Here is a 23,501-nt window from a genome sequence, read left to right as displayed (position 1 = left end):
TGTGAAGTCTCATGCAGTAAGTTTTACTAGAATTAATTATTTAATGCCTGAAACACTCCAACTGTCATCCCAAATCCATCCAGTAGGTGTCACCATTGGAAGGCAGTTAAAATTCTCTTTGGCAAAATTTATGATTCAGTTTTTCTTCTTTCGTTTTGTCCCCTTCTTTTTCTTCTTTGAATTTGGCCATCCAAATCCTCTGAACTCCAGGCAGTCTGCTGCATTGTGAGCAATGTAGTAGATATTCTCCATGGCTGCTGGGCTGAGGATGTCCACTTCTGTTGTGGTGACTTTGGCACTGCATGAGGACCTCTTTTTAGGTGTCTTTGGGCTCATAGTCTTCTTGGCAGACTTAGAACTGTGGGATCTTGATTTCCTGGTGGGCTTTGGAAAAAATATGTGGTTTAATCACTCGTCTATAAGTATAATGAAATGTCTTCATTATTTTATACTTTACCATAGTGAAGGATGTCAATCTTGCTTCAATCTGTGATCAGATTTTCATCTGTAAAACAAGAAATCAAAGGGTTTTTTCTGCCAAAAAAGATTTAAAGTTTTTAGGGCAAAGTGCCTAAAATGATAATAAAATACAATCATTTCATACCAGCTCTCGCCTTGGCACAGTTGTAAGTGGCACTTGAATGGCTTCAGCGGTGACAGTGATACCCCATCTGTTTACGTCCTGTTGTCGTAGAGACAGACCGGACTTGCTCATGAATGAAGGGGTTGGCCTTCCTCCTGAGGTTAAATTCTTTTGCTGTATCTGAGACACAGCTGGGCATCAAACACCACACACCGCTTACATTAAGTAAGAAAGAAAAATAGCCAACAACGGATTATCATCACATTAATTTAATGGTAGTGCAGCGTTCAGTGGAATTCATGTTAAGACAGTAGCTTTCCAGTTTCTTTGGCAGCTCTCACCAAATCATCCTGGTGTAAAAAGCCCTTGCATTCACATTGTGAAATTGTACTTTAACATTTAAATACATTCAGTAAATGTACACCAACTGTATACCATGCAGAAGCTCTTGGATCTTTTAGTCATGCATTACAAATAAACTCATAGTACAAAATCCAATATGGACCCAAGAAACTTCTCAGTTGTGAGCAAGACACAACCCGAAATAAAAACCACTGTATACAAACTATGTGACATCACTTAACAATCAAGCAATCATGTGCCAATTTATGTGCACATACCGTGCAGCGGTAGTATGACATCAAAAACTGAACCAAGCATTAGCTGCTTTAGTCCAGCAGTAATAAGAGTGGAAGCTTAATAATCACCTGCATAGAGACATTTTTTTTCTTCAAAGGCAGAATTTGCTTTAAAAACCTCGAGTACAACAGCAACTCAGTGGAAAACAACACTTTAGTTAAAGAGTCAGGTGGGAAAATTGTGGTGTATTGAAACTGAGCTCATGTCAAGTATTTGCCCTGCTAATCCTTCTCTGACTATCCATCATCAATGCAGTAATATTGACTTTTTAAATAATTTTTAATAAAGACTTTGTGGGAGTGATGCAGGACCACAAAAGACATTTACACTGGAGCCCCATGCATCCAAGCCCTTTAAATAAAGAAATAATAATCAAGGAAGCATTGAGTAGCAGAGCTACTCTGTAGAGATGAGGTGGACAATCATTTGTATGATGCTGGAGCCACGGGGGCAGCTGCACAGGTCCATGCTCGGGTTCTTGATCTTATCCTCCAGAAGCAGGTCCAGCTCCCAGCGCAGCTCCTTCAAAAGCTCAGCCACCTGGATATAATCACACAAGCACATGTAGTAACATATGTCAAGTTATATGTTGTAGTTGTTCAGTTGTCTTGCTTGCACTCTCCATAAAAATTGTTAAACCTTTAAAGCATATAAACTCTACACAGCTTGTAAGGCCATTGCAATACTAAGCTCTGAGCCAGCTAAAACTTTGTGTTCATGTGATCAAAAAAATAATTAAAAAAAAATCAGATTCTCTGACCTGGTGTGAAGCAGCAGCAAATCGGATCCACCCATCATCCAGGGAGATGACAAACTCCCTTCTGTGCAGCTCCACGTTGACCTGTCCACATCCAAACAGCACCAGCGGGTAAACAGACACCATGCTGCAGTCCCTGATGAAAACGCGACTCGTTTTCACCTTCTCGTGGTAAACCAGGTAGGGGCTGTTGTAATGGCGAACCTGGTGCATAAAGAACAGAAAGGTGAGGCTTATTTCTTGTTGTTTAATTTAGAGTGTATCTTTTTTCCCCCCCCTAATCTCACCGTGTAGTTGACGGATGATGGATGCACGTGGACGTAAACGTCGTTCTTGGTCACAAAGCGGAGCTCGTTGGCTTTGGGTTGCATCTTCATCACTCCCGTCCCCGTCTTCTTGTAAGTCCCTTGAGGAGCTCGTACCTGGAGGACATCAAGCATGTTTCATACTTCTGTTTGGCTTTCTTTTCTTTACTTGTATGACATAGAGGGGGACTATGCACACCTGGACCACGTTGGGATAGAGGGCAGCACACAGCATGGCGGACATCAGCCGGATGTTTCTGGAATTTAGGTTTGCCTGAGATGCAAAATATCAGAATTTTCTAATTATTTTCTCCAAGATTAACCCTCGAATCACTGATTCAGTGATTTGGATGTGTGTCACCTCAGGGCCAGTAGCTTCCATGACCCCGTCAGTACCCTTGGAAGACATTTGCTCAATAATCGTGGCCTTCAGTCCCTCCTTGATGAAGCCAATGTCAGACAACAGCTCAGCAAACTGCCTCTTCAGACTGGCGATCTCCTGCCAAAGGTCATAATTCACCATTTCAAGTATTTTTCATATAAAACACACTGCTCGGGCCATTTGAAATTAAATCTGAATACAGTGGACGAACTTCATAAGCTTTAGCACCGCTTTAGATTTATATTCAACCAGAGAAGATCAGAGTTATACTGTGGACCATCATTAAGTGCTTCTGGACACCACTGCCTCACCTGTAAACCCCGCCATGACAAGAAGTTCTCCCTGCAGTAGAGGTAGCTGGCAAGGTGGCCATTCCTTGCTGCGGAGCACCATCCCTGCATGAAAAAAAAAGTGTTTTTATATTATCTCTATATATTCCAACATCTTTGAATTATCTTATCACAATAAGCAAGTGCAGTAGGGACCTTGTATGCCTGTAACAAAGCTAGATGGTCACTATTAGCCACTGCAAACTCCAGTTTCTTTTCATTTGCTTCCTCTCGCTTATCCCATGGAGACACCTGGAAGCAGACCAGATTTTCATTTCCACAGAATTAGACACTTGCATTACAAATATACATAATAAAACATAAATAAATAAATATCATTATGTAACCTATCTGTTAAAAACCAACAGAAAAGACGAAGCAGCTCATTACTGCGCTGTGTACTATATTTGTAATTATTAATGAGCCTAAAATCAGTGCCATGCTGCAGATGAACTACACATATGGTCTCTCAACAGAAACTAGCGCCTTCTTACAAATGGGGATTTGAAGGCCAGACTTGCAGCAATGGTGAGTGCTGGGTCAAGGCAGCGGAAGATGGCGCCAAACAGCATGAGCTTTCCGATGCGCACGTCGACAGGCAGGCAGGCCAGGTGGTAGCCCAGCGGGGTCAGCTTCTCATCTGTGGTCAGAGCTCCCAGGTCCTGAAGGCGCTGCTTGGCAGCATCCAAGCTTCCCATTGACGGAGGCTCGATGAGCCTAGAAAAGACCGACTCCAGCAGCTGCTCCGCAAACACATCCAGGATCTTGATTCTGTTACAGAAAGGTCAACGTTGTGAACAACCGTTTTGGAATTTCTCCAAATCAAATGCCATTTGCATTTTATATTCAAAGTTATGTGGGAAAAACAGACGGCTTTACCGGAGACAGAGCTGCTCTAGAGGCACTCTTTGGACCTCGGGCAGCTGCTGCTCAGCCAGCTGGTGTTTAAAGCAGTGGCTGGTGAAGAGGTGGAAGCAGACCCCCGAGGCCACGCGACCTGCTCGACCCTTTCTCTGCAGTGCGTTGGCTTGAGAAACCCACGTGTCCTCCAGGCTCTCCATGCTTTTGGATGAATCGTACCTGAAAGAAAAAAATAAAAATAAAAAAAAATCGAAGGAGACTTACAGATTTGTGGATTTGAGCATATATCAGTGCATCTTAATGTATCACAAAACCATTTTAATATGATTGCATGGGCCTTTTAAAAAACAAGAAGTATAATTCACAACCTGAAACTGTCAAAAATGAGCATTTAGGGCTAGCATAATAGAAGGTTACCTTTTTTCCTTCATCTTTCCGGAGTCGATGACATAAACCACGTCGTCGATGGTTACTGAGGTCTCAGCGATGTTGGTGGAGATGATGATCTTTGTGACACCATCTGGAGGCCGGCTAAAAACTGCCTGCTGCTCCTCATTAGACAATGTTGAATGGAGTGGGTACACCACGCACCTGATGGGCATGACCAAAAGTTACAATTAGTGTGTTTCAGACAAAATTTTTCACACAAACAAGCAAAAAAACTGGTTCAGCTTTTAGCTTCATTTTATACACACACAATGCAAACCAAGTGTTGCCATAAAACACACACCGACCTGGACGCGCCCCTGCTGTTGAACATTCTATTGGACTGAAGCTGCTCATAGAGCATCTTGATCTCAGCGAGGCCTGGCAAAAACACCAGAACTGCACCTGCAGACACAGCAACATGACCAGTGTTCAGCTTCACAGCTGTCCCCAATCCAGATCAGTACATCAGAAACTTACTGGCCACCTGTATATGGTAATGTTAACTGGACTGGCTCTTATATAATGCTTTGTTTATTCTATCTGAGCACTCAAAGCGCTTTACACAACTTGTTCATTCACTCAATCACACCCATTCACACAAGTACTTTTCCTAAGCCTATCTAACATTCACAAACACATTCATACTCCGATAGATGCATCATAGAGCAACATAGGGTTAGTCTTGCCCAAGGATATTTGGCATGCAGACTGGAGCAGAACCGCCAACCGTCCAGTTAGTATGTGACCTGCTCTACCACCTGAGCTACAGTATATGAAGTAATATACCACTGCGTTTTTGTTTTGACCTAGAACAAAAACAAAACAGTATATTACTCCATATACTGTTGTGTAGCTTAATAATTATGATAATGGGACCATTTATTAGCAAATGTAATTATACGAAGTTAATCAGTTTTTTAAAGATTACGACTAAAAATGAAAACGGAGTGGGAGTGGAAGGAGAAGGAGAAATTAAAATATCACACATGAAGTCACATTCCCCCACTGGTCCTTCCCGTGCTCTCAAGTTGTCACAATAATCTAACAGGAAGCTAAGGGGATTTGTAAAACATGCTGGTAGTGAATAGAAGTATCTTGTGGTTTCAGTGTTTACCATGTGCTACATTTCACATGGTTCTGTACAGCTTCCAACAATGTAGCAAAACTGACTGGACTTCCAAAACAAGTTAAAAAAAGAAGAAAAAAAAAAAAGCCAAATGTTCGTCAAGAAAATGCCAACAACTTGTCACTGTCTAGTAATATTTTTGGAGAGGACTCGTGATGTTTTTTTCCTTTGTCTTTTTTTTTTTTTTTTTTTTTTTTAAGAAATACTTTTCCATTTTTCCTCATTTCCAGAGCAAAGGATCATAACCTCCTAGTCAACTGCTTCTTTATTATGAGTTAGATTGCTTTGCTGTCAGTGTTTTTTCTTACCAGGTGGGTAGTTGTGCTTTCCTTCTACTATCCACTCCAGCAGGCTTTCCACCAGGTCCATGTTGATCTTGTCCAGGTCCATTGTGGCAATGGTTTTGAGCACAGACTTCTTAGTATCTGCATCAGCAACGCAAAATTTTAGATTTATGCCCTGGTAGGCACTGGCAGCTTATTTGATTAAAACCTAAATATATTTTGTTTCACCTTTGTATCTGATGGTGAGATCCTGCAGGCTGAGCTGCTGGTCTGGGACTGAGTCTTTGACAAAGTCTTTATTACAGAAAGACATGAAGTTCCAGACATCATCACTCAAATCATCTACCACATCCCTCAGGTCCCCTCTGCTTCGGGCACCTGTGGTTGACTGATTCTGTTTTCCTGAGCGCATGTAAGGGCTACCATCCTCAATGACATAGCTGGGAAAAAAACAGCACAATACACAAACCGTTGCGTTACTACGCAAATTGTAAAGACAGTCTATGGTTTACTTAAATGTTTTAAAATGTATTTACCCAGTTTTAGCAATGGCATCTTCAAGAAAACACTGGTCAACAGGAAAGGTGCGCCCTGGAACAACACACATTTATTAGAATGAAGAGGGGAATGTATAGAATGAGGTGTAAGCAGGATAGAATTTGTCAGTTCTGGTAATAAATTACCTGGTATGTGGATAGTAGGACAGTTATAGAAATAGTCAGAAAAGAGGTTTGCATTAAGAGTGGCACTCATGAGGATAATCTTCAAGTCAGGCCTTTGCACCATCAAGTCTTTGAGCACCAGCAGCAGAAAGTCACTGAAAATAACAGCAGATTAAGAGACAAGAAACAACGAAGCAGCCTAAAAAAAAATTCTCAGGTTCATTTTTCCACACGTTACAATACAAGTGCCATTAAGCTGAAGTATTTCTGTCTCACCTCTCCTGTGTTCGCTCGTGCACCTCATCCACGATGACATGCGTGACTTCTCTGAGGTCCGCCTCACCTTCCAGTCTCCTCAGCAACACCCCTGTGGTGCAGTACAGCAGCCTGGTGGCTGAAGTCTGATAAAAGGAGTAGTCAGTGTTGGAAGAGTATATAGTATTAATATAAAAACCAGACAACCAGAATGCTGTATTGTAGATGTTTTTATATCTGTATCTGTACCCTGACACTCTCCAGGCGGATCTGGTAGCCCACAGAGTTTCCCAGACACTCTGCGCGCTCCTGTGCCACTCTCTGAGCCACTGACATGGCAGAAATGCGGCGAGGCTGCGTGCAGATGATGTTGGCCACCTGCTCAGCGGGGCCACTCAAAGAGGCATCCAGAATGAACTGAGGAACTTGAGTGGTCTTACCACACCTGCAGTCACAAAAGTCACATTGATTCAAAAAAAGCACATGAAACACGGTCATGTTTAGGAACAGGCAATAATCACAGGCATGTTTAGCATCTTTTTTGTGAAGGTGAATTTTTATACTTCTTTCAAACGCGATTCATCTTTTATATTAATCTTACACAGGGAACAGTGCTCTCTCCAGTCCTGTTCACCCTGTACACTTCTGACTTCTGTTACAACACGGAGTCATGCCACATGCAGAAGTTTTCGGACGACACTGCAATTGTGGGCTGTATCAGGGACGGGCAGGAGGAGGAATACAGGAGCCTGGTGGAGGACTTTGTGCAATGGTGCAGACTCAACCACCTACAACTCAACACTGCTAAGACCAAGGAAATGGTGGTGGATTTCAGGAAGTCTAAGCATGCCCTGCTGCCAGTCACCATCGAGGGGGTCAATGTGGAGGTGGTGAACACATACAAGTACCTGGGAATACATCTAGACGATAAACTGGACTGGTCAGCCAACACTGCAGCAATCTACAAGAAGGGGCAGAGCAGGCTGTACTTCCTGAGGAGGCTGCGGTCCTTCAATGTCTGCAGCAAGCTCCTCAGGATGTTTTACCAGTCTGTTGTTGCCAGCGTCCTCTTCTATGCTGTGGCATGCTGGGGAGGAAGCACTAAGAAGAGGGATGCTGGGCGACTAGACAGGCTGGTAAGGAAAGCTGGCTCTGTTGTGGGAGCTGAACTGGAGTGTATCACTTCAGTATCAGACAAAAGGACTATGAACAAGATACTCAACATCCTGGACAATGACTGTCATCCACTCCACACCACTATCATACAGCAGAAGAGCTTGATCAGCTGGAGACTGCGCTCCCTGACATGCGCAACAGACAGACTCAGGAAGTCATTTGTACCCAGGGCCATACAACTTTACAATGCTTCACTTAAGGGAAAAGGAGAGTTGGTCTTCTCTGCATAGTCTATCTGCACCGCACCCTCTAATACATTCACAGGACTTATCTGCCCATATTGTGTATTGTACCTTATCCCTGCACTGCTGCTAGAACTCTTATACTACTATGTTTACTTGCACTAATGCTATTACTCTTATACTAGCCTACTGTTATTCTGTTTTATCTTATTTGCCAATATATTTATACTAGAACTGTTATATTACCATGTTTACATTTTTTTTTTTTTTTTTTATTGTCCATATATGTCATTCTTGACCAATGATTGTATCTGACTTGCACTGATGCCATAATTCTTATACTACTGCTGGTTAGTTTTTATATTATTTGCCCATATATTTATATTAGAACTGTTAAATTATTGTGCTTACATTTTATTGTACATGTTGACATATGCACACATTTACTGTTGGTCACTAGATTTTAACCTTGCACTGTTGCACCATTGCATTATTATCCTGACACACACCTCAAACAGGACTGCATCCCCAGTACATTATACGCTTTGCTACTGTTGATTTAGATTGATTTAGATTTAGATTGATTTAGATTTAGTAATGTTGTTTTGTTGATTGTTGTGTATCATCCTGGTACATTGTAGTGAATGCTGTGTGTGTGGTGTTCTTAAGCTGCTGGAACCTTGAATTTCCCCTTGGGGATTAATAAAGTATCTATCTATCTATCTATCTATCTATCACTGGACTTTGGTGCAGGCCATCTGTTCAGCCACAGCAGGTTTCTGTCTAAGATTATATATGATTATTATGTTATATGATGATCATATTGAACCATCTTTCCTTAACCATTTTCATACAAAACCCAGAGTACAAAAGAATGAGAGTGTAGAACAATGTAAAGCCTGAGCTTTTGGTTCATCGAGATTACCTATGTACATACACTGATCTCATTATTTAAAACTTCAAATAATTATAACAATATAACAGCAGACATGACAAAAGGTAAGAAAAGCCATAGTAGATCTCATTTATAAACTTTCAATTTTAATATATCTGATGTAAATGTTTTTAATTCCATACAATCTAAAACCCTTCATTTATCCATACATCACATTTGACTTGCTATTGGTTGGGGAAAAAGGCTGAAAGGGTGGATCGGTATCATTAAAATATATATTTTTTTAATTTATAAGTCACGGTAAAACTCTGGGACCTACCCAGTCATCCCACTGATCACCAGCACCTGACACTGGTCCAGTGCATCTAGGATGTGCTCTTTTTCTTGCCAGGCTGGAAGATTCTTCCTCTGTTCAAGCATAGAACTGTAGCGTCTGGAGGACTGGTTTGACAGAAATCAGAAACAGATGACAAGGGATGCATCATACTGAGAAGGATGTGGAGGATGAAAAACCAAAAATATATATACATTTTTTTTCCTAAGACCCACCTGTTTTCTACTGAACTCTTTGCACAGCTTGCCGTTTTCTAGCAGCAGATTGCCCATCGTATTCTGCTTTTTCACCATCTTCTTCTTTAGCTTGACATAACTGTCGTTCTTAACTGGAACTGTGTGGTCACTCTCATCCTCGTCTTTCTCATCCAGCTCCTCTGCATCCACTGTCCGTTTAACTAAAAAGTGAGCAGAATTAAATACAGCTCTCTATTGTATAAAGAAACAACAGAAAATATATAGCAAAAATGTACATTTCTATCCGACTTACTATCTGTGGTCCTCGGGTTGTTAGATGCAGCAGCCCTCCCGCTGTTTGCATGGTTACTACTGCTGGTGATGGTATTCATGCTCTCCTCAGAAGCTTTGCTCCTTACAGTTTTACTCTTTGCTATGGCAAGAAAAGGTGAAGGAACGCCAACAACAGGAGGCGGGATGCTGTATTTGTGATGCCGCATGGACAATAGTTCTTTCATGGCATTTTCATCCTCACACAAGGTTATCAGGGTGTAAACAACAGGCTGGTTGCTCTCTGCTGCAGACAATGCCTCCCCAAATAATCTCTCAGTCACATGGAGCCTCCCCGCAGCCAAGAGAGACTCATCATTGGTACTGAAGGCAACTATTGGTGCTTGAAAAGGGTAACGGTTCCCTTTGGGGAAACGAACTTCCAGCTCATACTCAGGAGGAGAATAGCTGCTGACACCAGGCTGGCCTGGGCCCTTCAGGTCCAAGGAACCAGCCACAGACATGTCTTTTTTGGGAAATTCATGTTTGAACCTGCATTTGTCTCCATTGCGGCAGCCTTTACCTTTCATGTAGAATTTGCAAACATCACCGATGTTTGGAGCTCCTCCACCTACCACTCCTCCTTTCTTAACAGGAGATCGTGAGAGGAACGACAGGTCCAGGGTTACTGTCCATACAGCATTGGCAATGCGCTCACTGAAGCGCTCGCCATAAATAGCAGCTAGAGCCAAGGCCTCCTCCTCCCTTTGGTTTATACACTCATCCAAAGGCACCTCATCAAGTCCATCAGTGGAAACTGCTTTCTGACCATAGCGCTCAGTGAAAATCTGTTGGAGGAGCTGTTCCAAAGTTGCCCCAAACTCTCCTCCACCAGCTTCCAGCGCCTGTTTGCTGCGCTCCCTGTCAAAACCATATCTACACAGAGGAAATTATGAGAAAGCAGTGGGTTAGAAGCTAATTATATTTACACACAAAAGCACAGATTCAGAACATCTGATTTAGCTCTAGGTAAGGTGCTGGAAATACAACATAAAATTTGAAATCACCTGCAGAGCTTTCCTATGGCAAATAAGGAGATAACAGGTTCAGGACAGGGCTCTTCATCCTCATATTCTGGGTCAAATGCTGGGCTCTCTGCTTTCTCCACAGGCTCATCATTTGTGGCCCAAAACTGGCCTTCCTCACGGTAATCCAATTCATCAAATTCCTCTTCTTCCTCCTCATCTAGCCCGGAATAATCTGAACCAGAATCACTAAGGAACAAACAGAGGGTTGCATGAGTTTATTTCCTAGCTTTCTAATTATTCTTTTCAAACAAGTGAGTATGTACTTACTCATACAGTTCATCAGAGTCCTGAGTCTGTAAATTCCTCAGCAACTCCTTGAGTTGTTCCTGGTTTTCATTAGTCATGAAGATCTTCTGCAAGGGCATACTGCTCACCTCTGGTCTGATGCAATCACTGACCTTTGAGTGCATCCTGGTACTCGTCAAGGACCTTGGCAGAGCCTTGCTACTACTTTTCCCATCTCGGTCTCGATCCCTAGCTTTCTTTCCTCCTCGACCACCATCCCTGCCACCAGCATGGGCGCCGCCACCTCGTCCTTTACTTGATCTGCAGACAGAACGAGACACGAGGCAAAATGATAGGAAATCAACTGAAGCCGAGCACACAAACCTAAATATTTCTTCAATATAAATTAACACCTGCTGAAATGAGAGGGTCCAAAATAAAGGTGGAAATCATCCCCGTCATCCCAGAGCCTGGTTCCTCCTTTCCGATTTCCACCTCCTCCTCCTCCTCCTCCTCCTCGTTTATTAAATCTCCCACCTCCTCTGTTGGGCTTCCCACCTCTTCTCCTTGCGTTCATTTCTCTATCAAAGGACACACGAACAGTTTCATTACATAAACACCAGTACAAATACAAAACTGACTATTAAAAAAGAAAAAAAAAAACACTGCTGTCAGAATATACTTACACTTAATCAATGTCCAATCATAGCAGCAAACAATCTGCGAAAACAGATATTAAAAAGCATGGTCTGAATAAATCTTCCAACCCTGGGAGTATTACCCCCCCCAAAGAAATCCTAGATAGATGAGGGAGAGAGAGCTACTGGTTGCGGACCCGGGAAGAGCAGGCAGCTACTACTGTCCACCCTCTGTAGAGCACAGTCACACATCGCTGTGGGCTGGCTGGCCGTGGCACTTCAATTCAAGTGCGAGCAATGAGATGGTGGCTGACACACAGCGCTGGTGGCTACAATTATGCAATCAAACTTAACGTGCAGACTAACAACCCAGTCAGGGCGATGACCGATTAACCCCACAGCTAGGTGGCTGGCTACAGGCAAAGTACAAAAGAGCAGAACATATAAGGAATAATGTGGAAGTAAGGTGCTGCACGTTAGTCATCTTCAAGTATAAGGAGTCGGCTAGCTAACAAGCTAACAGCTAGCAAGCGCACTCATCACTTTTAATGTAACAGTAAGCTAACTGAAAAAAGCCTCACGGCAAGTCAAGTCAGTAAGTTTAAATGCTTTAAAAATGTCAAGAAGTATAGAGCCATGTTATAATCGGTAAAGTGCGCAACAAACTGAAAAACGAAACTTTAATAACAATTGCGAACAAACCTGAACCAGCTGCTCTGACCACCGGTAGCCTGCATCTCTTCTATTGGCCCAAACTCTTGAGTTCAACGTTTCTTTTCCGGTTTACGTTTGCACTTAGAAAAAAAAAACAAAATAAAAAGTTAGCAAACAGCATCTCTCGGTCACTCGACAAGGTTAAAGTCGAAGGTTTTAGCGGCAGTAAGCCTTTCTTCTTGTTATTTAAAAAACGGTAGGTTAATACAACGCCGTTAAAGCTTCGCACGAGCCATTAGACATATTAGTTTGCACCAATTCCGTAACCATGGTAACAAGGGCTAGCCTCTAACTGCCTTTAAAGCACAGGACCCCCGGCTTACTGGCAGCATTAGCTATATTTAAGGACGAGTCAAAGTGAACAGCTACAGTGCGGTTGTAACTTGTGTCATAGTCACAACTTTCTAATCAGCTGTCTGACTTTTCACATTGAAGAAGTTGGCCAGAACTCAGCATTTGCTCTCGGCTCTGACAACCATCTGCCAGCTGGGGGAAGCTGTCACGGATGTCTGGTAGAGTGTGATTGTGAAGATCTGAGTTCTAACACCTAGTGCGCGCGCGCGCACACACACACACACACACACACACACACACACACACACACACAAATCCTGTTCTGATTCGGTGTGATTTTCATTTTCAGATAAGAAAGGAGGCGATTCTTTGAACACTAATGATGGTAAATATCCTCTTCGCGCTTCCACAGTTTGCGTATTCTTGTGACAGCGTGAATAAATGTGTATTTGTTTACAGGGGGTGGACCTCTAAAAGTCTCCTACATTTTTCCAAACGGAGACAGATATGGTAAGTTATAGCTGGCTGATGATCCAGCTTTACACGTGAAACATTTCCACGTGTAAAAATCTTGGGAAGAAGAGACCTAATTCTTGGTTAAAGCAATACACAATGCTCAGATGAAATTTGCGTCTATGCTAGTTATGTATGAACCTCTGTTCTCCACAGAGGGAGGGTGCAGCAGGTCTGCATATGGAGCACTGGTGAGGAGCGGTGCTGGTAAACACACCTCAGCATGTGGCATCACATACACTGGAGAGTGGCATGAGGACAAAGTATGCATTTACTACCTCAAACATCAGTTATTTTTACCATGTGGTTAGACAAACATAATCTCCCTCTCTGTCGCTCTCCCAGATGCATGGTAGAGGCACCATGCAGTATCCCTCTGGAGCACAATATGAAGGAGAATTCAAAGACAACATGTACAACGGCACAGGAACATACACCTTCCCAGATGGTTCTATGTGTAAAGGTCACTTTCATAATAACAGGTAAAAAAAAAAAGCCAAATGCCTTTTTAAAAATATTTTCTGAAAAAAAAAGATCAGATAAATATTAAAGACAACTATTATATGAGAGTTTTTATCTTAAAAGACACAAACATGTCATTTGGGAGTTTGCACAGGAGGTGCAATTGACCAAACAAGAAATCCCAGACAAACCCAGTACAGTTCTTAAAGCACCTGACGATCAGATGAGATTTAAAGTTACAGTGCTTAGCGTGGGGAAGATTCAAATGCAGGATGTGGGAACAAACAAAAATTCCAAAGTTCAAACTGGATTCTTCTAGTCTTATCAGAATCAGAATCAGAAGACTTTATTTATTCCCGAGGGGCAATTAACAAACAACTGAGCAGCATACGTTGAAGATAAGGACAATAAGAACAGGCAATAGGAGTGAAATAATAAATACACAGAATATACAGTATATACAGTTTTAAAATTAAAGTGACTGAAGGTGAATAAATAACTGCAAGTGACTAAAAGTGAATAAAGTGTCAGTAGTGTAAGAAGAGTGTAGTTTATGTTTATGGGTGTGGGAAATTATGATTATAAAGGCCAACCTGGGAACCAAAATATAGCCAACACTAAGATATGACAATGACAAGGTTGAAAAACAGGTCAGTATATATGCACAAGTGATCGACTGAGGATGAGAAACAGGTGGGGAACCAAGCACAGGTGAAAGTAATCAAGCACAGGCAAAGACAACCACAACCAGAGAAGCAGGCAGGAATGAAAGAGTGAAACCTGACACATTAGGAAACCAACTGTCAAAGTAAAGCAGGAAATAGCTAAAGGACAAATTATAAACACTGAAATAATAAGACTTAAAACTAAAACATGATAATAAACAGAAGGCGCTACTACATAGACAAAACAGTGGGGAACAGTCAGGGAAACACTAGGAAGACTGGAATAACAGTAAAATCAAAGCAGGAACCAAAAGAGGAATTTAAATGATCTCAGCTGGTGAGATATATACATATATATATATATATATATATATATATATATATATATATATATATATATATATATATATATATATATATATATATATATATATATATATATATATATATATATATATATATATATATATATATATATATATATATATATATATATATATATATATATATATATATAAAATAAATCTAATTTTATGTTTGGTCCCCAACCTGCTCTAAATCAATTTTACGCTGCAGCTTCTTGAACACAGAGTAGAACATTGATTAGTTACATCTGAATTTGCATATTTAATAATCTGTTCATGTGACAATTTCTGTGCTTGGAGTAGTTTCTGCTCAATTAATCTTTTTTTAGTCTTAAGAATAGTCAAGCATGAGAGAGAAAGTACCCGTTTATTTCCCAGCTGGAGTTCTTCGGTTTGGTCAAGCCAGCTAACACAAAGGAAACCTGGCTATGTTAAACTTCTTTCATAGGTCAAACCATATAAATGTAAAGAATATATGGTAACAACAACTGTTTGGATGAACTGTATCCAGACCAGACTCAAATTTATGATCTTTCCTTTTTTTCATTTATTGTACGCGTTTAGTTACAATATTGTGTATAACCCAGTAGTTGTTCTTTCTTTGGTTCTTTGGCTTTGTTTGGTTCAAGCAGATGAAATTGAAGGTTTTAGCTGTTTTTACTGGTGTGTTCCAGGTTGGAGGGAGATGGGGCCTTCATTAGTGCACAGGGACTGGTCTGGACGGGGGAGTTCCACAGCAAAGCAGCGCTTGGACTCAAATTGCAACACAATCTTTAGGCAAAACAAATACCACACTTTGGCACCACACAACTATAACATTAAAATGTAACTGTATCAGACAACAAACTTCTTCTATATTTTGTTTTTCATACAAGATCTTGTGCACATTTTCTTTCACTTCATATATTAGTGGGTGACTATCGCTGGCATAAGTGAGTCAGGTATCTACAATACTGTGTCTTGACTCTTTGTGAGAGTGAAGGACAAGTGCAGGGCAATTTTATTATCACTGCACAACCATCCAATCCCAGAGGGGCTCATGTCCCCATCCATAACAGCTGTACCCAAACTGCTGGAACATTGGCCTGGGGAAGAGTGAGTATGTGGTCATTTTGACCTTCAGTGTGTGTACACACAGCTTTGTGCGTGAACTGGCTTTCTGCCCCACATAACCCCTCCGACAACTCGGCCAGCGAATTAAAATGAGTCGACAAACAAACACAAGTGTTCAACACTGTTTAATAAGCAACTCTGCAACTCTGATATTGTAATCTGTCACTATCGTATAATGCCTCTATGGATGTGTAATTGCACATACCCCTGAACATCTTCAGTGTCGAGTATTTACTGGATCTAGAATATGCAGATATGGAAGTGTGAGTAACAAAAAACACATATATACGGTAATAACGTCCATACAATACTAAACACTTCTGGTGAAATATTACCCCAGATACAATAAACGGCAATTTTCACTGATTGTACAGTTTTCAGGTAGAAAAAAAAAAACATATTTTTTTTTGTATTCCAAGTCTTAAGTAGGGACTTGAATGCAGATCGCAGAAACAAGAGAATAAAAACAGGAAATGGCACTCAAATTTGGCACAAGATACAAAAAGAAATAAACATTACATCTGAACTTTAAGTGCGACCAACACTCACAATGAGCTACTGTGTTTTCGTGACGATGAACAGCTTATGCAGTAAATGTTTAGAGGTTCAGGTGTATCAGAATGTATATTTCTCTTTACAGGTAGTGAGCCAGAGAATGGCAAGGAAGCTTTTAAAACTGTTGTCATATATAAATTTGTATATATATCATCTCTCCATAAACCTGAGAATCTATAAAGTATACAATATTATCATTAAAGATATCGCCTTCCTGAAGAAGAAAACAAAAAGAGAATCCTGTGTGGTGCACAACACTGTACGAGTGACTGTACCAGAAACAAAAAAACCTTTTCTTACTGGACGGGAAAGACAAAAAGGTTAGCCATTTAAAATGCCACATTAACGCGTGAACACAGAACAGAACAGTGGTCATGCACATTTCAACAAGACTGAGTATCAAAATTATTTCTATACAGAGATAATACGTAACAGTTTGTAACCCCTCAAAGCAAGTAGATAACAATCTGAAACAATCAACAATTGTACCAAAAAAAGTACATGCTTTTTGTCCTTTGTGCTTGTTTGTGTGCTTAAGTAAAGACATATCCAGGAAACAAGGTGCTCAGCTCTGGAGCATCGTTTAGGCAGTCGCATCTAAAGGAAGTTGCACTAAACTGGAAAAGCAGCACAACCGCCACCGCCAGTGTGGTTCACGTGTTGTGCTGTTGTTGAGTGGAAGTGGGGCGTCAATTAACAGAATGGCCGCTGTTCCGATCATGGGTTCGAATAACTCCAGATGGTTCGATAAAAAAGCTCAGGGAAGCAAGCAGACATAGTCCAGCCAAGACAACAAATTAGTTTTCACTCTAGAGGTCTTTTTGCTTTAAAATAAAAAAATTACAATTTTTGGAAACACTTCAGATAAAATTTTTGTTTGTTTTCTAATGTTTTGCTTCTTTGTGGCGTGCCAAGACAAAACTGACACACCATTGACCTATGGAGGAGAAAGAGTACCAAACTAAACAATCAATAAAAAAATAATTAAATGTTCCATTATTTGGATGAAAAACCTTTTAAATTGCCTTCACTTAGTCATAAAAAGGGACAGTTACATTCTTTTAATTGCTTCTGTGTGTATAAATGTCTCCATTCACAACAGCCAAGAAAAGACACGATCAAGACAGACTTGTGGACTCCAGTATGTCCATAATATTGAATAATAATGTTTGCAAATATCTGTCAGAACTATGTCTAAAAATGTATTTTATTGAATAGGTTTCTGGTGCATTGAGAGAAACTATTTTGTGTGTTTGTTTATGTATTAATATTTGTTTGAGTATTTCTCTGTTTGCATTGTTACCACAATAATCCAAAGACATCTTGAAGTTGTAAAGTTATAGAAAATAAACAAAGAAAAATAGACTTTAACTTTGAAGCTTTGACATTTAGGGAAACAAAGAATTAAAAAAAAGACAATTTTCAAATACTGCACACGTTTATTTATTTTCAATTAAATTAAAATCCTTAATCAATTTAAAAATAGCAGGCTCCAGCCCCCCGTGACCCTGATAAGGAAAAGCAGAAGAGAATGGATGGAATTTACTAAAAACATTTGTTTTAAATCATGAATTTATTTCAGTGTTATTTCCCCCTTAGTGTCTATGATTTCAAGCAGCTTTCTGACTGTTCAAGTTGAGCCTGGCATTAACTAACTAAAAGATACGATGTTGATCTTATGATGAACTTGAAATTACAGCTGCTTAATTTGGATAACAAAATAACATATTTATTGAGAAATGAAAAGGTTGTAGTTGAAACATAATAAATGGATAAATAAACAAACGAACAACAAGAAATAAATGGAGAAATTGGCAAATATGAGAATAAATGCATAAGTAAATAAATGCTATGCCTATATTTTTGATATATTTTAAAGAATATTTATTAACTGAGTCACTCATTTTTTAAAATTTAGTTCTAATCTTGGCAGATTTGGTCTTCCATATTTTTTAAAAAAACCTTCCCCATTCCACAGTCAATAACAAATTCAAACAAGTGATACGCAGGTCATATTATGGCTCAGTCATAATTGAGTAAAACTACGACTATAACCTCATTGCGACTAGGAGAAATGAATAATTGCCCAGGTGCTGCACTGAATTTTTCACATTCGGCAACCAATTGCAAGCATTTGTGGGGACCAACTGGGGAGATCGAGAGTGCAACACCCCTACGTCTGTGCAACCACTCCTGATTGTAATTGCCCAGGTCGCCTGGCGGGAGAAAACCTGTTTTTAAACAGTCGTTGTCCAATTCAAGACTGACTGCCAGACAAACAGAAAAAGGTTTGCAAATAACTGTCAACTAATTTAGAAATGCAGACAAATTACCAACATGTGGCAATCTATCTGAGCCAGTTTGCACCAATTCTGTTTTCAACAGAGAACTCAAATCAACTGGCTTTCAACTGGCTGCATTTTGGTTATATTCCTATGTAATTTTCATTAAAATCACTGTCCTGCAGCAATTACGTCACCATCTCTGAATTTGTATTTCAGATCTTTGGGTTCTGGCTGGACTCTTAATATAAGCAGTTGATGTGAAGTTCTGTGTCTGTAGATAGCAACAGATTTGCAGTTTTCACTGATTTATCTTAGCTGATTGCTTTATTATCACAAACACATTGCATTTAATTTCCAACTTGACCATATTCAGTGACAGACTGATAGAAGACTGACTCCATCTTGTTGCTGGTTCGTCAATATCTTTGTTCTTGGCACACCACAGTGGCTTTGAAGACAGCGACTGACTGAGTGGTTGCAGGCTTGGTTTACACCTTTTGAAGGAACCATTTCAAAAGCAAGTTCATTGCACGCGGTTGCAATAATTGTGGTCACACTGCGGCCTCCAACCAATGTTTTCCCCAGTGTTACTGTAGCGTTACAGCTTCATTCAAAGTGATATGAAAAACTGAAGCGTTTTGATAAAAAGTACATCCAATTAGCTTCCGTGACCTCTTCTATGGAACTCGACTGCAGGTACGACATGTATCGAAACAAACCCTGGAGGACATCAGTAATTATAGGTTTGACGGTGCTTAAAATGAAGCTAAGATATTTGGAATAGCAGGATTTCTGTATATAAGTTCAATTTTCTACTTAAAAATACAGATATAGTTTTTTTTAAGACAAAACATTTTGTTTTTTAAACTCACATCTCCCATGTTTTTAGATTTCCTTCTCCACACAAAGACTTTTACACATCCACAAAACAAACCCATACACTAATAAGCTGGTATATTTCTCTTTAGTTTTTTTGGTGCCTTCGGAGCAAAGAGCTCCCATTTCTACATTTGGACTATCATAACCCTGTGACTCCATTTCTCTTTTATACAAAATATATAATAGAAATGTTTAAACCCATCAGCGACAATCCACAATCCCTATACCTACAGTAGGCTCTGTGTTAAATTAAAAAAAAGGTTCTTTCAAACAATCATTTATCACATAATGTTTAGAACACGTTGATACAAATAAATAGGAAAACATCACTGAGGAATCAGAAGAGCACCGACATGTTAAAAAAAGGGACATGGTGTAGAAATTGATGTTTTTTGTTGTCAAACATGGGGGGCGGGGCAGTATAACTGGCCAAAAAAAACAGTTTCCTGCTACAGCGATACCAGGTGTTTCTTATAACTGCTACCTCTGTTCTTGCCGGTCATGTGTGTTCATAGTAGTTATAGGCACATGTCAGTGTGTGGCACTCTTTAATTTGATCCATTTTACAACTCATCTTTGATCCTCTTGTCGTTTCTTCCATTGCTGCATGCAGCTGCCAGCTCCTTCTTCCCTCCTTCCTCCTGCCGGCGCTGCTTGGTATGACCTCCTTAAACCACTCCCAAGAGGCTCAATGTGTGACCTTCGCACAGTTACATCCACCCCACGCCCTCATGCCCCCCTCTCTTCCCTCCCTCCCCGTACGCTATGGATTCTGCAGTAGCCCCTCCCACTGGATCGGCTGCGAGAAGACCTCTCTCTCCAGCCACATCTCGTAGCTGTAGTGGAAGTCCTCCGGCAGCTCTACGCGCTGGCCCAGCACGCTCTGCAGGCAGTTGTCCACGGGCGCGAAATCTCCGTTCTTGTTCCTTTCGTAGCGGCGGCTGTTGAACTTCTCGATGCTCTCCCGCAGGGCACACTCCTCTGCCTGGAAGTCCCACGGCCGTGCGTCGATATCTGCGATTTTTACACAATTTGAATTTTAATTTGAGTGCCTGCTTCTTCTTTTTATCTCCTACTCTTTCCCGCTCTCTCACGCTCACAGTGACAGCTTGCTTGCTCTCCCGTGAGGGATGGTGACCCTGAAAAGTCCCCCCACCCCACTCCCACCCCCATCCCTGTTGCCATAGCAACACAACCCAGACAGTTTGCCATTGGCTGCTGGACAACTGTACGACATACATATATGACAGTACAGGAATCATGCAACCAGCTGCACAAACACCCACATACATGCAGTAATTATCCTGAACGTGCCTGTTTTCACAGCCGCGGGTACACATGTTCATTATGCTGCAGTCTCTTCTCTGTTCACCAGCTCTGAGTGAGGAGCACTGCTGGGGCCAATTAGCTCTGTGACTGCTTCGTTTAGGAAGATCTAAAAGGCTAAACTGAATGTATTCTGAGCAACGCTGCAGGACGTTCCTAATTTAATCTGTGACTCCAGCCTATCAGACTACTACTTACTAAGCTCCACTCGACAGTTTTTGATTAATATAATACACTTGTGTCATCATCATAAAGCATACAATGAAACTGTCACAGCTGTTCCCATTAAGACGCTGTTAGAATATTCTATTTTGCATTTTTAAATCAGATTTTTTATTTTATTATTTATATTTTTACTACTTTATCTTTTCTTTTAGCTAATGTATTTTGTCACTGTGAACTAAGAGTCAGACACTGGCTTATCACAGACATATTAACACATACTGACATTTTTTTAAAGCACATTGCAGAAAATCTGAATTTGGAAGTACAGCGTTTGTCCAGCAGAGGGGGCTATATGTGTTCAGCACTCTGCAGCACAAGTAGCAGAGAGTCATCAAAGCTGAATGGTGCAGAACAAATGCCTTCTTCACTTAAGTTACAGTAACTTTATGGCTTAGATATACTGTATGTGTATTATACATAAAGAATACGTGTTGCTATATCTATTAAAGGATATTTTTTGTGTATCTGCCCCCAAAATAACACATCAGTTGCTCCAAACAATTTGTATCCAATTTCAAATTGGATACAAATTGGTTAAAGAAAAATTCCTAGACATAAAGTGTTAAAAGGAGTAAAAATGAACTAAAACCCAGAGGGCACATGAGTCACAAAACATAAATTGGTCTTTAGTAAATCAAACTGAACCGTGTAAACAGATTATGGGCTGTTCCCCAGTACACAGGGATATATTCTCTTCCCATGAGACGTGTTTTTTGACCTTTCGTCCACACGTAAACAATGTTTTAGGTCACTGAAAACTGAGCTTCTGAGCAAAGTGTTATTTGTAGCTTCTGATTGGCCAGTATTTTCAGTTTTTGGGGGGTTTCGTGATATTTTTCAAAATGTAAGCAGAAAATTCCTGTTTCAACAAATCTCCGCATACTGCTTCTGCGAGCTGCTATTTACCGTTTCCATAGGCCCAGTCATCATTGAGTCTGTGGCGGACCTTCTGGTAGATAGCTGACATGGTCTTCATGTTGCTCTTCCTCCACTGGCGGCCCAGGTACTTGGTCTGAATCTTGAGCAGTTTGAGAACATAGAGCTGCATCATGGCCTGCTTCACCTTCAAAGCCCTCTTCAAGATGGGGGCAGACTTGAAAACAACCAGCATCTGAAAGAAAAATTAAATACAATGAAGCAAAATCAATGCATCTTACAAACTAAATGTCCCTTTAACAGGATCCACACTCGTAAGGAGGCAGATACCGCTTTGCATTCTAGTGAATTCAGGTGGGCGTTCCAACCTAAAGCTTCTTTATGAGACGCAGACTAATGCAGATTTACACACCATGGTCCTCGAGTGTTTCCACTTGGTGAGCTTGTTCAGGATTCTCAGCAGATTAATGCAGGAAAACAGATTCCTCCAGCAGAACTGACTGCTGTCTCCGGCTTCCTGAAAACACACGTGGAGACACCGAGATCGTCATGACACAGCGAGCGCTACGTTCTTAGCTGACTGTTAGTCACTGAGGCTCAATCAGTGTGACTCACCAGGCTCTCAGCTGTAAGCTCAGGCATCTCATGGACCACACAATGGGGAAAGTCCAGCACACATATACTATAGTGTGAAAACACAGAAATAAACAAGAAGAGGCAAAAACTGATGACTTTGCAGATCAACCTGTCACCTGTAACTTCATGTGAATCTGTATGAACCCCTTTTAGGTTATTACACCAAACACATGCCTGTGCGACTGATCGTCGTAGGCTGAAAACGGTGACGTAAATGGCGCTGTAAGTCGAAAGGATGAGAGAAAAGGATCCTACCTGTTTTTGGCACTGATGTAAGACATGATGTTCTGGTTAAAGAACTTGAGGATGAGTGGGATACAGTTGGCAAACACCAAGTGCTGGGAGACAATCTCAAACTGCAGGGAAAAAAAGAGGAGGCGGCAGTGAGGAACAGTCTGGGAAGAGCCATGGCTGAAAATGCAACTGTTACATTTGGTGATATGTATTGGAAGAAAGGAAAGTCTATCAATCAATAATAGTAAAAAATAATGCAAGACATTTCAGACTTTTCTTTGGGGGGTGTGGGGAAAAACAACCCAATATTACTGCTGAGTGTGGAAAAGATCAGGAGCCAAGTGGGGTCATTTCTCATGCTGAAGCTACATGATTCATCTCAATGCCGAGTTTGTGTGGGTCTCAAACAATCCGCAACCAATTTGACCTTCCACTGTAGCCGCTTTCCCCCTCGAAATTGTGTCAGCATGTAATCTCCTTTAGGTGCAACAGAGGGCGCTATTAAATCAATTTTACAGAGCAGCTTCTCAACGATGTCATATCCCTTACTAGCAACAGAAAAATTCAGAATCACTAAAGCAACAAAACACTGAGATATTAAGCACCAGAAATGAGGATGAATCACTAAAAAAAATCCAGATGTGCTTTTTCAGTGCGTTTTATGTCCTCACTGAGATGAGCGCCAACTGCGAGTCTGTGTGGCTGAGTCGGGGGTTGCGAGTTGTGAGTGAAGATAAGGCTACAAACGTGTGAGGGAGAGATG

General features: G+C 40.8%; 4 protein-coding genes across 9 annotated transcripts in view; 1 reads left to right on the top strand and 3 right to left on the bottom strand.

Moving 5' to 3' along the window:
• Positions 1–97: 97 nt before the first annotated feature.
• Positions 98–726, bottom strand: LOC116328714 (small lysine-rich protein 1). Of its 2 annotated transcripts, XM_039600644.1 has the most exons (3): positions 605–726; positions 458–505; positions 98–384 (listed from the first exon to the last, which is right to left on the bottom strand). In XM_039600644.1, exons 2-3 carry the CDS (start codon positions 458–460, stop codon positions 136–138), a joined length of 252 nt encoding a protein of 83 aa, XP_039456578.1. In that variant the 5' UTR covers positions 461–505; positions 605–726; the 3' UTR covers positions 98–135. The 2 variants fall into 2 exon arrangements, with proteins under 2 accessions (XP_039456578.1, XP_039456579.1); XM_039600645.1 differs by lacking the exon at positions 605–726 and having other exon boundaries at positions 458–579.
• Positions 727–836: 110 nt separating this feature from the next.
• dhx57 (DEAH (Asp-Glu-Ala-Asp/His) box polypeptide 57) lies at positions 837–12,398 on the bottom strand. 2 transcript variants are annotated; one of them, XM_031750545.2, is made up of 25 exons: positions 12,299–12,398; positions 11,645–11,678; positions 11,372–11,539; positions 11,001–11,279; positions 10,713–10,919; positions 9,689–10,581; positions 9,415–9,596; positions 9,185–9,306; positions 6,862–7,057; positions 6,634–6,758; positions 6,379–6,512; positions 6,232–6,286; positions 5,924–6,135; positions 5,720–5,836; positions 4,591–4,687; positions 4,274–4,447; positions 3,875–4,075; positions 3,490–3,766; positions 3,152–3,247; positions 2,978–3,061; positions 2,646–2,783; positions 2,484–2,558; positions 2,267–2,401; positions 1,983–2,183; positions 1,619–1,762 (listed from the first exon to the last, which is right to left on the bottom strand). In XM_031750545.2, exons 3-25 carry the CDS (start codon positions 11,533–11,535, stop codon positions 1,619–1,621), a joined length of 4,308 nt encoding a protein of 1,435 aa, XP_031606405.1. In that variant the 5' UTR covers positions 11,536–11,539; positions 11,645–11,678; positions 12,299–12,398. The 2 variants fall into 2 exon arrangements, with proteins under 2 accessions (XP_031606404.1, XP_031606405.1); XM_031750544.2 differs by lacking the exon at positions 11,645–11,678 and having other exon boundaries at positions 837–1,762; positions 12,299–12,377.
• Positions 12,399–12,681: 283 nt separating this feature from the next.
• morn2 (MORN repeat containing 2) lies at positions 12,682–15,518 on the top strand. The gene is made up of 6 exons (XM_031750546.2): positions 12,682–12,822; positions 12,954–12,989; positions 13,064–13,114; positions 13,274–13,380; positions 13,463–13,599; positions 15,284–15,518. Exons 1-6 carry the CDS (start codon positions 12,816–12,818, stop codon positions 15,384–15,386), a joined length of 441 nt encoding a protein of 146 aa, XP_031606406.1. The 5' UTR covers positions 12,682–12,815; the 3' UTR covers positions 15,387–15,518.
• Positions 15,519–15,849: 331 nt separating this feature from the next.
• The window catches only part of strip2 (striatin interacting protein 2), a 33,892-nt gene continuing 26,240 nt past the window's right edge, over positions 15,850–23,501 (bottom strand). For 3 of the 4 annotated variants that reach the window (XM_031750568.2, XM_039600640.1, XM_039600641.1), the window contains 5 exons: positions 22,760–22,860; positions 22,484–22,550; positions 22,281–22,385; positions 21,899–22,103; positions 15,851–20,455 (listed from right to left, as the gene is read on the bottom strand). In XM_031750568.2, coding sequence (XP_031606428.2) covers positions 20,205–20,455; positions 21,899–22,103; positions 22,281–22,385; positions 22,484–22,550; positions 22,760–22,860 — 729 coding nt within the window. In that variant the 3' untranslated portion in view covers positions 15,851–20,204. Of the gene's footprint in view, positions 20,456–21,898; positions 22,104–22,280; positions 22,386–22,483; positions 22,551–22,759; positions 22,861–23,501 lie in introns of all 4 variants that reach the window. The other variant, XM_039600639.1, reaches the window with a different exon arrangement.

This window comes from Oreochromis aureus, linkage group 17, assembly GCF_013358895.1.
Source record: "Oreochromis aureus strain Israel breed Guangdong linkage group 17, ZZ_aureus, whole genome shotgun sequence".
NCBI lineage: Eukaryota > Metazoa > Chordata > Actinopteri > Cichliformes > Cichlidae > Oreochromis > Oreochromis aureus.
The sequence above is the reverse complement of the archived record's forward strand: the minus strand, read 5'-3'. Positions and strand labels throughout refer to the sequence as shown.

Excerpts from the sequence above, each read along its gene's own strand:
- dhx57 (XM_031750544.2), bottom strand. The coding sequence starts at position 12,333 with ATGCAGGCTACCGGTGGTCAGAGCAGCTGGTTCAG. Across the intron at positions 2,784-2,977 it reads TGTCATGGCGGGGTTTACAG|GAGATCGCCAGTCTGAAGAG; the intron begins GTGAGGCAGTGG and ends GACCTTTGGCAG. Across the intron at positions 2,184-2,266 it reads CATCATCCGTCAACTACACG|GTTCGCCATTACAACAGCCC; the intron begins GTGAGATTAGGG and ends TTTATGCACCAG.
- morn2 (XM_031750546.2), top strand. Across the intron at positions 13,381-13,462 it reads GAGAGTGGCATGAGGACAAA|ATGCATGGTAGAGGCACCAT; the intron begins GTATGCATTTAC and ends TCGCTCTCCCAG. Across the intron at positions 13,600-15,283 it reads GGTCACTTTCATAATAACAG|GTTGGAGGGAGATGGGGCCT; the intron begins GTAAAAAAAAAA and ends GGTGTGTTCCAG.